The 12,328-nt window shown below is 40.7% G+C and overlaps 2 protein-coding genes across 2 annotated transcripts; both read left to right on the top strand.

Annotated features, from left to right (window-relative positions):
• The first annotated feature begins 310 nt into the window (after positions 1–310).
• Positions 311–5,258, top strand: LOC129837917 (C-C chemokine receptor type 5-like). Its single transcript, XM_055904445.1, has 2 exons — positions 311–367; positions 1,958–5,258. The coding sequence occupies exon 2, from the start codon at positions 1,966–1,968 to the stop codon at positions 3,025–3,027; it is 1,062 nt and encodes a 353-aa protein (XP_055760420.1). The 5' UTR covers positions 311–367; positions 1,958–1,965; the 3' UTR covers positions 3,028–5,258.
• A 650-nt stretch (positions 5,259–5,908) lies between these two features.
• On the top strand, positions 5,909–11,922 carry LOC129837156 (C-C chemokine receptor type 4-like). Its single transcript, XM_055903072.1, has 2 exons — positions 5,909–6,186; positions 10,322–11,922. Exons 1-2 carry the CDS (start codon positions 5,909–5,911, stop codon positions 11,361–11,363), a joined length of 1,320 nt encoding a protein of 439 aa, XP_055759047.1. The 3' UTR covers positions 11,364–11,922.
• Positions 11,923–12,328: the final 406 nt, after the last annotated feature.

The following is a 12,328-nucleotide window of genomic DNA, read 5'->3' as shown; positions in this document are numbered from 1 at the left end:
CTTTTGTATTCCATGTATAACCCTATATGGAACGTTTTTTACATGGAACCTAAAAAGGTTCTACCTGGAACAAAAAGGGTTCTACCTGGAACCAAAAAGGGTTCTTCAATGGGGACAGCCGAAGAACCCTTTCGTTTCTAGATAGCACCTTTTTTTCTAAGAGTGTACAACCAAACCTCAGAGTCTAAAATTACCAGTATGAAACAAACCCAACTTCATTATAATACTTTCACAGTACCTCCTTCTAAGGGAGGTGGAGGAATGCAGCAGCAGTACTATAGGCTATTGTACATCAGGGCAATACATACATCTTCAAGAGACTCAGAGAAGAAACACCAAAGAGATAATTGATCATTAATCATACCTGGTGAGTACTTTTTGTCAACATCTAGAAACCTATTGAAGATATAAAATCTATACCTATTTCTAAGAGGTAACACAACAATTATTTATGCTTGTGACATTTTAAGCATTAAAAAATGAACAAAAATTACATAATTACTTGAAGTGCTGAATAGAGTTAAAGACAGTCGTTGGATTACCATACTCAATTTGTGCCCCAATTTAAATACACTTTTGTTAATATATATAATACGAATTATAGACTACTTACAGGACTCTCCAACCCTGTTCCTGGAGAGCTACCATCCTTTAGGTTTTCAATACAACCCTAGTTGTAACTAACCTGATTCAGTTTATCCACCAGCTAATTATTAGAATCAGGTGCCCTAGATTAGGATTGGAGCGAAAACCTACAGTAGCTCTCCTACAGTGACTATGACTTTCTAGATTTATTTGACTGTGTAGTGAACACCTATAAGCACCTGAAGGTGTCAGAGCAGCCCCATAATCTGTATAATCAGCCTTTATAAGAAACTAAATATGCTTCTGTGCTAAAATCTGGGTAAAATCTGTAAATGAATGTGAGTTTTATTCAGTACACTTAGTAATCTACCAACCTTGCCAGAAGGCATGCCAGCTAAGATAGTTAGACAAGCTAGCTACTCTAACCTGATTGATAGGCAGAAATGGCTTCTTGGTAGCTAGGTATGAGATTGGGAACCTATCTGGACTAGCTAAACCCAACTTCATAAAATTGCTAGGTGGCTTGTAGTATTACAGAGAAACAAACAAACAAAATTAACAAAAAAATTGCTTGGATTTTTTATAAAACAGAACAAATCTGAGGGAAAGGGAAAGAGGGCATATGCCCCTGTGCTGCCTATGGGCATGACGCTTGTGTTTGTTTGTTTGTTTTGATGAATATCAGTACAACGATAATATTTCAAAGGAACAATTTAAAGGGGAAATTTGTAATTGTTTTTACATTTAAATGAATGATATATATAACCCTAGATTTGTAGAGAGTATAATTTATCATTCATATGAACTGTTGTACACCAATAGAAATCTAAAATATATGATTGTTTCACTCCATTGTTTGACCCTGGCCCCACTCCCTGTGTCAGGATATTTAGGATACCTTTATTTAACTAGGCAAGTCAGTTAAGAACAAATTCTTATTTTCATTGAAGGCCTAGGAACAGTGGGTTAACTGCCTTGTTAAGGGGCACAACAACAGATTTTTACCTTGTCAGCTCAGGGATTTGATCTTGCAACCATCCTGTTACTAGTCCAACGCTCTAACCACTAGGCTACCTGCCATCTTCACATGCAAGAAACACATTTACATTACAAACTTGAACAAGTAAATTCCCACAAGTGTGTAACAGGACTAATATAAGCACCTCCCCCCAAAATGATTATTATAATTAGTAGGTTACATTTCTCCAGCCCCATCCCTCAGCTGTTTAACCTAACAGCGCCAGGGTGGCTCCTTTTTTATTGTTTGCAGATTTATTTGCAATTGCAGATTGCCACTTTGACTATTCAGGTTGATTTTGAATGAAAGCACACCACCTTGACTAATAACAATACTATTTCTGTCTTTCTACAGACAAGGATATGGAGCCAACAACAGATTATAACTATTCCGCCTACTACGATGATACAGAATGGTTAGATGCATCACAGAGCCAGCCATGCAACAATGCCAATGTGAAGGAGTTTGGACGGGTGTTTCTGCCTGCATTCTACAGCCTGGTCTTCATCGTGGGCTTCATCGGTAACAGCCTGGTGGTCTATGTCCTGGTGAAATTTAGGAGGACCAGAAGCATGACAGACCTCTGTCTCTTCAACCTGGCTCTGTCTGACCTTTTCTTCGTCATCTCCCTGCCTTTCTGGTCCCACTATGCCACCGCAGCCGAGTGGCTCCTGGGGGACTTTATGTGCCGACTGGTAACCGGACTGTACATGCTGGGGTTTTATGGCAGCATCTTCTTCATGGTGATCTTGACAGTGGATCGCTATGTGGTCATAGTCCACGCTCACAAAATGGCCAGGTTCAGATCAGTCAGAGTAGGGGTCACTCTGTCTCTGTTCATGTGGGCTCTCAGTCTCTGTGCCTCTCTGCCTACAATCATTTTCACAAAAGTAAATAATGAGTCCGGGCTTTCAACATGTAAACCAGAGTATCCAGAGGGTAGCATGTGGCGCCAGGTTTCTTATTTAGAGATGAATGTCTTGGGTCTACTTCTCCCGCTCTCCGTCATGGTGATCTGCTATTCAAGAATCATTCCGATGCTAGTCAATATCAAAACCACCAAAAAGCACAAAGCCATCAAACTGATAATCATCATAGTAGTGGTCTTTTTCTGCTTTTGGACCCCATACAATGTGGTCATTCTCCTGCGTTATCTGGAGACCCAGAGCTATTTTGGAGACTGTACAACTCACAAGAACATAGACCTGGCAATGCAGTGGACAGAGGTGATAGCGTTCACACACTGTTGTTTGAATCCGATCATCTATGCCTTTGCAGGGCAGAAATTCATGAGTCTTGTCCTGAAGTTACTAAGAAAATGGATGCCAATGTGCTTTTCCAGGCCTAATAATAGTGAGTTGTCTGGACGAAAAAGCTCAGTCTATTCCAGGTCTTCTGAAATAACATCTACAAGATTGATGTAGATTGACTTGTATACAAACACAATTCAAATATAAAAACTTTGAGAAGGGAAAAGACAGTAAAAGATGTAAGGAAAAACTACAAACAAATGTAAGGAGGATTTCTTTGAAAGTGTGGCCACCCTAGCTGTGAATCTATGCTTACAGTAGATACAGTAGTTATCAGTTGCTCTTTTGTATCTTTGCATGCTCCAATACCTTTGTTGATATATCCCTTTAAAGAGTGTTAGTTAGGTCCTCATGTGGTATTGTGTGAAGTGTGAAAAAAGTAAAGAAATTGACAGTATGTACAGTGCATTCAGAAAGTATTCAGACCCCTTTCCTTTTTCCAAAATGTGCTACATTACAGCCATATTCTAAAATGGTTTAACTGAAATGTTTTCCTCATCAATCTAAACACAATACCCAATAATGACAGTGAAAACTGTTTTTTAGACATTTTTGCAAATTTATAAAAAATAAAAACAGAAATACCTTATTAACATAAGTAGTCAGACCTTTTGCTCGAAATTGAGCTCAGGTGCATCCTGTTTCCGTTGATCATCCTTGAGATGTTTCTACATCTTGACCCTGTGGTAAATTCAATTGATACGACATGATTTGGAAAGGCACACACCTGTCTATATAAGGTCTCACAGTTGACAGTGCATGTCAGAGCAAAAACCAAGCCGTGAGGTCGGACAGGATTGTGTCAAGGCACAGATCTGGGGAAGGGTACCAAAACAGTTCTGCAGCATTGAAGGCTCCCCAAGAAAACAGTGGCTCCATCATTCTTAAATAGAAGAAGTTTGGAACCACCAAGACTCTTCCTAGAGCTGTCCGCCTGGCCAAACTGAGCAATCGAGGGAGAAGGGCCTTGGTCAGAGAGGTGACCAAGAATCCGATTGTCACTCTGACAGAGCTCCAGCGTTCCTATGTGGAGATGGAAGAACCTTCCAGAAGGACAACCATCTCTGCAGCACTCCACCAATCAGGCCTTTATGGTAGAGTGGCCAGACAGAAGCCACTCCTCAGTAAAAGGCACATGACAGACTCTCAGACCATGAGAAACAATATTCTCTGGTCTGATGAATCCAAGATTGAACTCTTTGGCCTGAAAGCCAAGCGTCACATCTGGAGGAAACCTGGCACCATCCCTACGGTGAAACATGGTAGTGGCGGCATCATGCTGTGGGGATGTTTTTCAGTGGCAGGAACTGGGAGACTAGTCAGGATCGAGGGAAAGATGAACGGAGTACATAGAGATCCAAGATGAAAACCTGCTCCAGAGCACTCAGGACCTCAGACTGGGGCGAATGTTCACCTTCCAACAGGACAACAACCCTAAACACACAGCCAAGAAAATGCAGGAGTGGCTTCAGGACAAGTCTCTGAATGTCCTTCAGTGGCCCAGCCAGAACCCGGACTTGAACCCGACTGAACATCTCTGGAGAGACCTGAAAATAGCTGTGCAGCAACGCTCCACATCCAACCTGACAGAGTTTGAGAGGATCTTCAGAGAAGAATGGGAAAAACTCTCCAAATACAGTTGTGCCAAGCTTATAGCGTCATACCCAAGAAGACTTGAGGTTGTAATCGCTGCCAAAGGTTCTTCAACAAAGTACTGAGTAAAGGGTCTGAATACTTATGTAAATGTGATATTTCATTTCTTTTAGTATTTTTTTTGCAATAAAAAGCAGTTTTTGCTTCGTCATTATTGGGTATTGTGTGTAGATTGATGAGGGGGAAAAACTATTGAATCCATTTTAGAATAAGACTGTAACGTATCAAAATTTGGAAAAAGTCAAGGGGTCTGAATACTTTCAGAATGCACTGTACATATAGTTATATTTGTATATTACAGGTTTTTTCATCTAAGAATGTGACAAAAACCTGACTGGGGTATCTGCTTTTTAACAAGCTAACTACAAAGCTACGCTGCGTTTTTTGGGGGGGACTAAAAAGTGTCACTACACTGCTGTCTGTTTAAAAAATATACACAAATAAAAAAGCTGAGACTGCTGGTTTGTAAATAGACAACACAATAGGATGTGGCATGAAACCAATGCCACTTAACAATGTTATGTTACGTACTATATACCGTATACATGACTGTATAGGATTTGTGATTACCTTGTCTTAATCTTTTTCAATAACAGGTTTCTTTTTTATTTCAAAACACACTTTTGATAGTTTGTTAATGGTATACGGTATTCTGTATGTAACGGGCATTTAGAAAATCTCAATAAAGTCTTGTTCGGTGACATTTCCCCCCTGTACCTTTACTTGATGTTGACTTATTCAGCTTGGTCTACATGCACAGAGAGACATCACTTCACACCAAAACAACTAAAACAACACAGGAACTTAGCCTTGACATAGCTTACATGAAATAAGGAAGTAAACGGCCAGCTACTTCTCGTTAAAACCACATAAATAGCTTTGTAGAACTAATCTTTCTAGGAAACGCATATTGTCAAATCTCATCCAATATGGAAGCAAACTATTGTAAGATAAGCACAAGAGGCTGGAAAAAGCCCAGAGCAGTGCCCTTAAATCGTGTAAAAGATTAAGTGACTTGCTCAAGGGCACAACGGCAGCAGGCGGCCCATGAGGTTCTGATGTCAGCAACTCTGCGGTTGCCGGCACACTCCCACCAGATTTCCCCATCGGCCCTGAGATTCAAACCGGCAACCCTTCGGTTACCCGACTATCTCTCTAAACCTCAACCTCTTTCTACTACTACAGACATAACCCACACAAGGACTACTTCCATGTATGAATGTTACAGAATGTACATTTTAAAATGTTATGTACTCTATTCATTTTTCATTTCTATCTTTCCATCTGAAAAGCAGTTCAAAGCAGCATCTACATGTGTGACAGATATCTATCTGTATGTTTGATGGTGTTTCCCTCACCCACACTCATTCCCAGACATTTAGTTATAGGGCCATTACAGGAAACACACATTCACACCTCAGCCTGCTCAATGCAGCAATGCAAAGAAAATAGTTATCTAGAGCACACCTTACTAGAAAAAAAGTTGCAATCATTGGTACAAAAGAATAGAGTAGAGAAAAAGAGTGGTTTCCCGGCCAGACTGTTTCAACCAGCACACACGTTATCACCAGAGGGAAGGTTACAGCATTCAACCTGTACATCAGAAAAGAAGAGATTGGGGTAAATAACATATATTTTCACTTCATCATAGCCTGCTTATAGACATACAGCCTACAAATATGCACGCAGGCACAGACAGTCTGTGAAGGGATGTTAGCCTCACAGGAACTACAAAATGGGGTCTGTCAATAGGGGGTGTCAGTATTTAGCAGGTGGTGGTGGGTGATGTGTGAGATCATATGGGTTGTGGTTTGATTCTGGTTAGGATTAAAGACGATGTAGAAATAGTCTTTAGATCCATTTACAGTTCTGTGCTTGAATCATTTTTTGGGATCTGTCAATACATACATTCTGAGGGGAAAAGTATGGTTTGAAAATGTTATGTTTCATTTTTATATATATATATTTTTTAAAGAAGACATTGTATTAGAACATTAATATGGCCCTACGGGGTAATAGCTTTTAAAATTAACAATGAATGTGTCAAGGCTTTGTAGCTGTTGTTCTTTGAACCAAAGAAATGTCAGTCTTCAGCTTACATAACCTTGACAACGACAGTAATAAAGGCCTTGTTGTTAGACATAAGATTTCTGAAGATGTACTATAAGGGGCTGTTTCTTTGTAATCTCCATCAAGTATGTAAATTAGGTTAATTCCCACTGGTTGTTTCGAATTACACATTTCTCTTCTAATCAGTCATCATAATGTTTTAAAATGTATCATTACACTCTGTGATTCATTTGAAACCATTGTAATTTATTTTAAATAATCATTAGTTAAAACACAGTTACCATGGAAACTGATAGATTACATGCCGCTAAAGTATTAAGTAATACAGGTATGATGCCATAATGATGTAAGTAGGAGGATGAGTGACAAATAATAGCGTTAACATTTGAAGTAACATACGATTTTATAATCTCTGGCAGTGTGCAGGTAACCATTCAGAACAAAAGGCATAGAATTAGGAACTAGAATACTAGAATGGACATTAACCTTCTAATAATGGGATAAAAGCCAGCCATTTTGGTCAGGGGGGATAAGGTATTGTGTATAATAATGAATTTGAAGAATGTTTCTGCACGGAATGTTTTTTAGTTGGCTAGCCAGACAGTTTTAGAGGAATGATTCCATACATTTTTCAAATTCTATTCTAACAATGGAGTCAATCCACAGCCATACACTGGCTGATATCAGTTGATGATAGGACTTAGACAAGTTGTAAATGCAACAAGTACTGATATGGTATCATATAATAGCACTCCTAGCTTTCCAAGAAAACAAAAACTGTTTCAAGTTTTATTGTCACGTGCACAAGTACAGTGAAATGCCTTTCTTGCAAGCTATTTCCCAACAACGCAGTAATTGATACCAGTAGTACTATAACATGAAGTAAAGTAGAACAAAAACACACTAGAAATAGAAATAATGAGAACACGAGAAAGTAAGTAAGCTATATACAGGGTCAGAGCCAATACCATATACAGTATACAATGTGCAGGTACACTGGAGTGGTAGAGGTACATACATGTACAGTGGGGCAAAAAAGTATTTAGTCAGCCAACAATTGTGCAAGTTCTCCCACTTAAAAAGATGAGAGAGGCCTCTAATTTTCATCATAGGTACACTTCAACTATGACAGACAAAATGAGAGAAAAAAATTCCAGAAAATCACATTGTAGGATTTTTAATGAATTTATTTGCAAATTACGGTGGAAAATAAGTATTTGGTCACCTACAAACAAGCAAGATTTCTGGCTCTCACAGACCTGTAACTTCTTCTTTAAGAGGCTCCTCTGTCTTCCACTCGTTACCTGTATTAATGACACCTGTTTGAACTTGTTATCAGTATAAAAGACACCTGTCCACAACCTCAAACAGTCACGCTCCAAACTCCACTATGGCCAAGACCAAAGAGCTGTCACAGGACACCAGAAACAAAATTGTAGACCTGCACCAGGCTGGGAAGACTGAAGCTGCAATAGGTAAGCAGCTTGGTTTAAAGAAATCAACTGTGGGAGCAATTATTAGGAAATGGAAGACATACAAGACCACTGATAATCTCCCTCGATCTGGGGCTCCACGCAAGATCTCACCCCGTGGGGTCAAAATGATCACAAGAACGGTGAGCAAAAATCCCAGAACCACACGGGGGACCTAGTGAATGACCTGCAGAGAGCTGGGACCAAAGTAACAAAGCCTACCCTCAGTAACACACTACGCCGCCAGGGACTCAAATCCTGCAGTGCCAGATGTATCCCCCTGCTTAAGCCAGTACATGTCCAGGCCCGTCTGAAGTTTGCTACAGAGCATTTGGATGATCCAGAAGAAGATTGGGAGAATGTCATATGGTCAGATGAAACCAAAATAGAACTTTTTGGTAAAATCTCAACTCGTCGTGTTTGGAGGACAAAGAATGCTGAGTTGCATCCAAAGAACACCATACCTACTGTGAAGCATGGGGGTGGAAACATCATGCTTTGGGGCTGTTTTTCTGCAAAGGGACCAGGACGACTGATCCGTGTAAAGGACAGAATGAATGGGGCCATTTATCGTGAGATTGAGTGAAAACCTCCTTCCATCAGCAAGGGCATTGAAGATGAAACGTGGCTGGGTCTTTCAGCATGACAATTATCCCAAACACACCGCCCGGGCAATGAAGGAGTGGTTTCGTAAGAAGCATTTCAAGGTCCTGGAGTGGCCTAGTCAGTCTCCAGATCTCAACCCCATAGAAAATCTTTGGAGGGAGTTGAAAGTCTGTGTTGCCCAGCAACAGCCCCAAAACATCACTGCTCTAGAGGAGATCTGCATGGAGGAATGGGCCAAAATACCAGCAACAGTGTGTGAAAACCTTGTGAAGACTTACAGAAAACGTTTGACCTCTGTCATTGCCAACAAAGGGTATATAACAAAGTATTGAGATAAACTTTTGTTATTGACCAAATACTTATTTTCCACCATAATTTGCAAATAAATTCATAAAAAATCCTACATTGTGATTTTCTGGATTTTTTTTCTCATTTTGTCTGTCATAGTTGAAGTGTACCTATGATGAAAATTACAGGCCTCTCTCATCTTTTTAAGTGGGAGAACTTGCACAATTGTTGGCTGACTAAATACTTTTTTGCCCCACTGTATGTGTGGGGGTAAGGTGACTAGGCATCAGGATATATGATAAACAGAGTAGCAGCAGTGTATATGACGATTTTATGTGAGTGTGTGTGGAGAGTGGGTATGAATGTGTGTGCGTGTTATATGTGTGTGTGAGCAAATGGTGTGTGTGCTTGTGTTGGAGGGTCAGTGCGAGTGTGTGTGAGTGAGTGTGTAGAGTCAGTGCAAAAATGTAAATAAAATAAAAGGGTCAATGCAAATAGTCTGTGTAGCCATTTTGTTAGCTATTTAGCAGTCTTATGGCTTGGGGGATAGAAGCTGTTCCAGAGTCTGTTGGTGTCAGACTTGTTGCTCTGGTACCACTTGGTGTGCCAAAAGGAGAGAGAAGAGTCTATGGCTTGGGTGGCTGGAGTCTAACAATTTTCTGGGCCTTCCTTTCACATTGCCTCATATTGAGGTCCTGGATGGCAGGGAGCTCGGCCCCAGTGATGTACTGGGCTTTCCGCACCACCCTCTATAGTGACATTTATGGTCTGTTTACATACATACTGAACAAAAAGATAAACGCAACATGCAACAACTTCAATGGTTTTACTGAGTTACAGTTCATAAGGAAATCAGTCAATGGAAATAAATTCGTTAGACCCTAATCTATGGATTTCACATGGCTGGGCCTTAGAGGGCATAGGCACAACCACTTGGGAGCCAGGAACACCCACTGGGGAGCCAGGCCCAGCCAATCAGAATGAGTTTTTCCCTACAAAAGGGCTTTATTACAGACCTAAATACTCCTCAGTTTCATCAGCCGTCCGGGTGGCTGGTCTCAGTGTATTTTAGAGGCTACTTATACAGAAACTTTACATAAAACCCGTATAAACTGTATTTATAATTCTATGTTCATATTTTAGGTTGACAATAGGATGCACACAATACAGCATTGATTGTTAACTAACATCAGTCTAATTGGAATGAATGGCAGTAGAGGCATAATCCTGTTCCATTACTACTAGGGCTATGACAATAGGATGCACACAATACAGCATTGATTGTTAACTAACAATTCACACCATCCTTTTTTCCTCAGTACGATGAATACAACCGAGGCCACCAGCACAGACGATTACAGTGGCGATGACTACTATGGCAGCCCCTGTAGCACTGGCACCAGTCTAACCCAAGGGTCCAACTACCAGCCCATTCTCTTCTACCTGGTGTTCACCCTGGGTCTGACAGGCAACAGTCTGGTGCTCTGGGTCCTCCTCAAGTACATGAAACTGAAGACCATGACAGACATCTGTCTGCTGAACCTAGCCCTATCTGACCTGCTCCTCGCCCTCTCTCTGCCTCTCTGGGCCTACCACGCCCAGGGTCATGAGTTTAAAGGGGACAGTCCGTGTAAGATCATGACTGGTGTCTACCAGGTGGGCTTCTACAGCAGCATCCTGTTTGTGACCCTGATGAGTGTCGATCGCTACCTGGCCATCGTTCACGCCGTGGCCGCCATGAGGGCCAGGACGCTGCGCTACGGAGCGCTGGCGAGCATCATCGTCTGGGTAGCGTCCATCGGCGCTGCTCTCCCTGAAGCTATCTTCGCAGCAGTGGTGTGGGAGGATGACGAGGACAGTGGTTCAAGTTGCCAGCGGGTTTACCCAGAGGACACAGAGAAGACATGGAAGTTGTTACGGAACTTTGGTGAAAACGGAGTTGGGCTCGTCCTATGTCTGCCCATAGTGGTCTTTTGTTACATCAGTATTCTCACTGTACTACAGAGGTTAAGGAACTCCAAAAAAGACAGGGCCATGAAACTGATATTCGCCATCGTGGGTGTGTTTGTAGTCTCCTGGGTCCCTTACAACGTTGTGGTTTTCCTCCGGACCCTTCAGATGTTTGACATTGGGAATAGCTGTGAGGCTTCAACGCAGCTTGATACAGCTATGGAGGTGACAGAAACCATAGCGCTGGCTCACTGCTGTGTCAACCCAGTCATTTATGCTTTTGTAGGAGAGAAATTCAGAAAGTGTTTGGGCACTGTGCTCTCTAGATATCCACTGTGTAAAAAGCTCAGGAAACATGCAATGGTGAGCAGCAGAGGATCAGAAAACGAGACTTCTAACACAGCTGTGTGATTGTACTGCTGAAAGACAATACTTCCACTGCTGAAAACCTGTTTGATGCATTTTCATTGAGCAGAAGACCAATTTCTGTTCGTATGGAATAATGAAGTATTCTTCTGAACACAGACTTGCATTTAAATTAAGTGTAACTGTATTATATTTAACTTTAAATGTATTTTGATGAGCTCTGACTATTTGCTAAAGGGTGATGGGCTGTTTATGTTTTGATTACCCATGTACTTATTTCATGTACAGTACAGGCCTGCACAAAATTTTGCTATAGCATAATATCAATATGTTTTGCATAGAGATGATCTAAACTTTTCTTCTTATTGTATGCACACATTTTTGTTATAACATTAAAACACAACCATGAGCAGGGTTGTGGCCAGAGGAATGCTGCTTGATGGCCAGTGTGGCTATCTGGCTACTCATTGGCTACATTTTCTGGCCAAATATTTTTTGGGTAGAATTTTGACCGTCCTTTGATTGAGGACCTGTTTTGGTATTAACTTGAACTTGGACTTTGAGTCAGGAATTTGAACTTTTGTTGGCTGAGTAGGTATTTGTGTTCCTTTCTGGAGGGTTTTCTCAATAAATCAACCTGTGAATTTTGTTGTACTCAAACATATTTGTTCTGCATTGTGTTGTCATTTTATGCTGCTGCTGTATACCCCTATACTCCAGTCTGCTCCACAATATATTTTATTCAGTTGAAGATGCTAAATTCAAAGATGAGACTGCTACAGTGGGGCAAAAAAGTATTTAGTCAGCCACCAATTGTGCAAGTTCTCCCACTTAAAAAGATGAGAGAGGCCTGTAATTTTCATCATAGGTACACTTCAACTATGACAGACAAAATGAGAAAGAAAAATCCAGAAAATCACATTGTAGGATTATTAATGAATTTATTTGCAAATTATGGTGGAAAATAAGTATTTGGTCAATAACAAAAGTTTATTTCAATACTTTTTTAT

This window comes from Salvelinus fontinalis, chromosome 38, assembly GCF_029448725.1.
Source record: "Salvelinus fontinalis isolate EN_2023a chromosome 38, ASM2944872v1, whole genome shotgun sequence".
In the NCBI taxonomy this organism is placed as follows: Eukaryota; Metazoa; Chordata; class Actinopteri; order Salmoniformes; family Salmonidae; genus Salvelinus; species Salvelinus fontinalis.
The sequence above is the reverse complement of the archived record's forward strand: the minus strand, read 5'-3'. Positions and strand labels throughout refer to the sequence as shown.

Bases quoted from the DNA above. Each gene is read 5' to 3' on its own strand.
- LOC129837156 (XM_055903072.1), top strand. From the start codon at position 5,909: ATGGTGTTTCCCTCACCCACACTCATTCCCAGACATTTAGTTATAGGG. The intron at 6,187-10,321 runs GTAAATAACATA...TTTTTTCCTCAG, and splicing joins TCAGAAAAGAAGAGATTGGG to TACGATGAATACAACCGAGG.
- LOC129837917 (XM_055904445.1), top strand. From the start codon at position 1,966: ATGGAGCCAACAACAGATTATAACTATTCCGCCTACTACGATGATACA.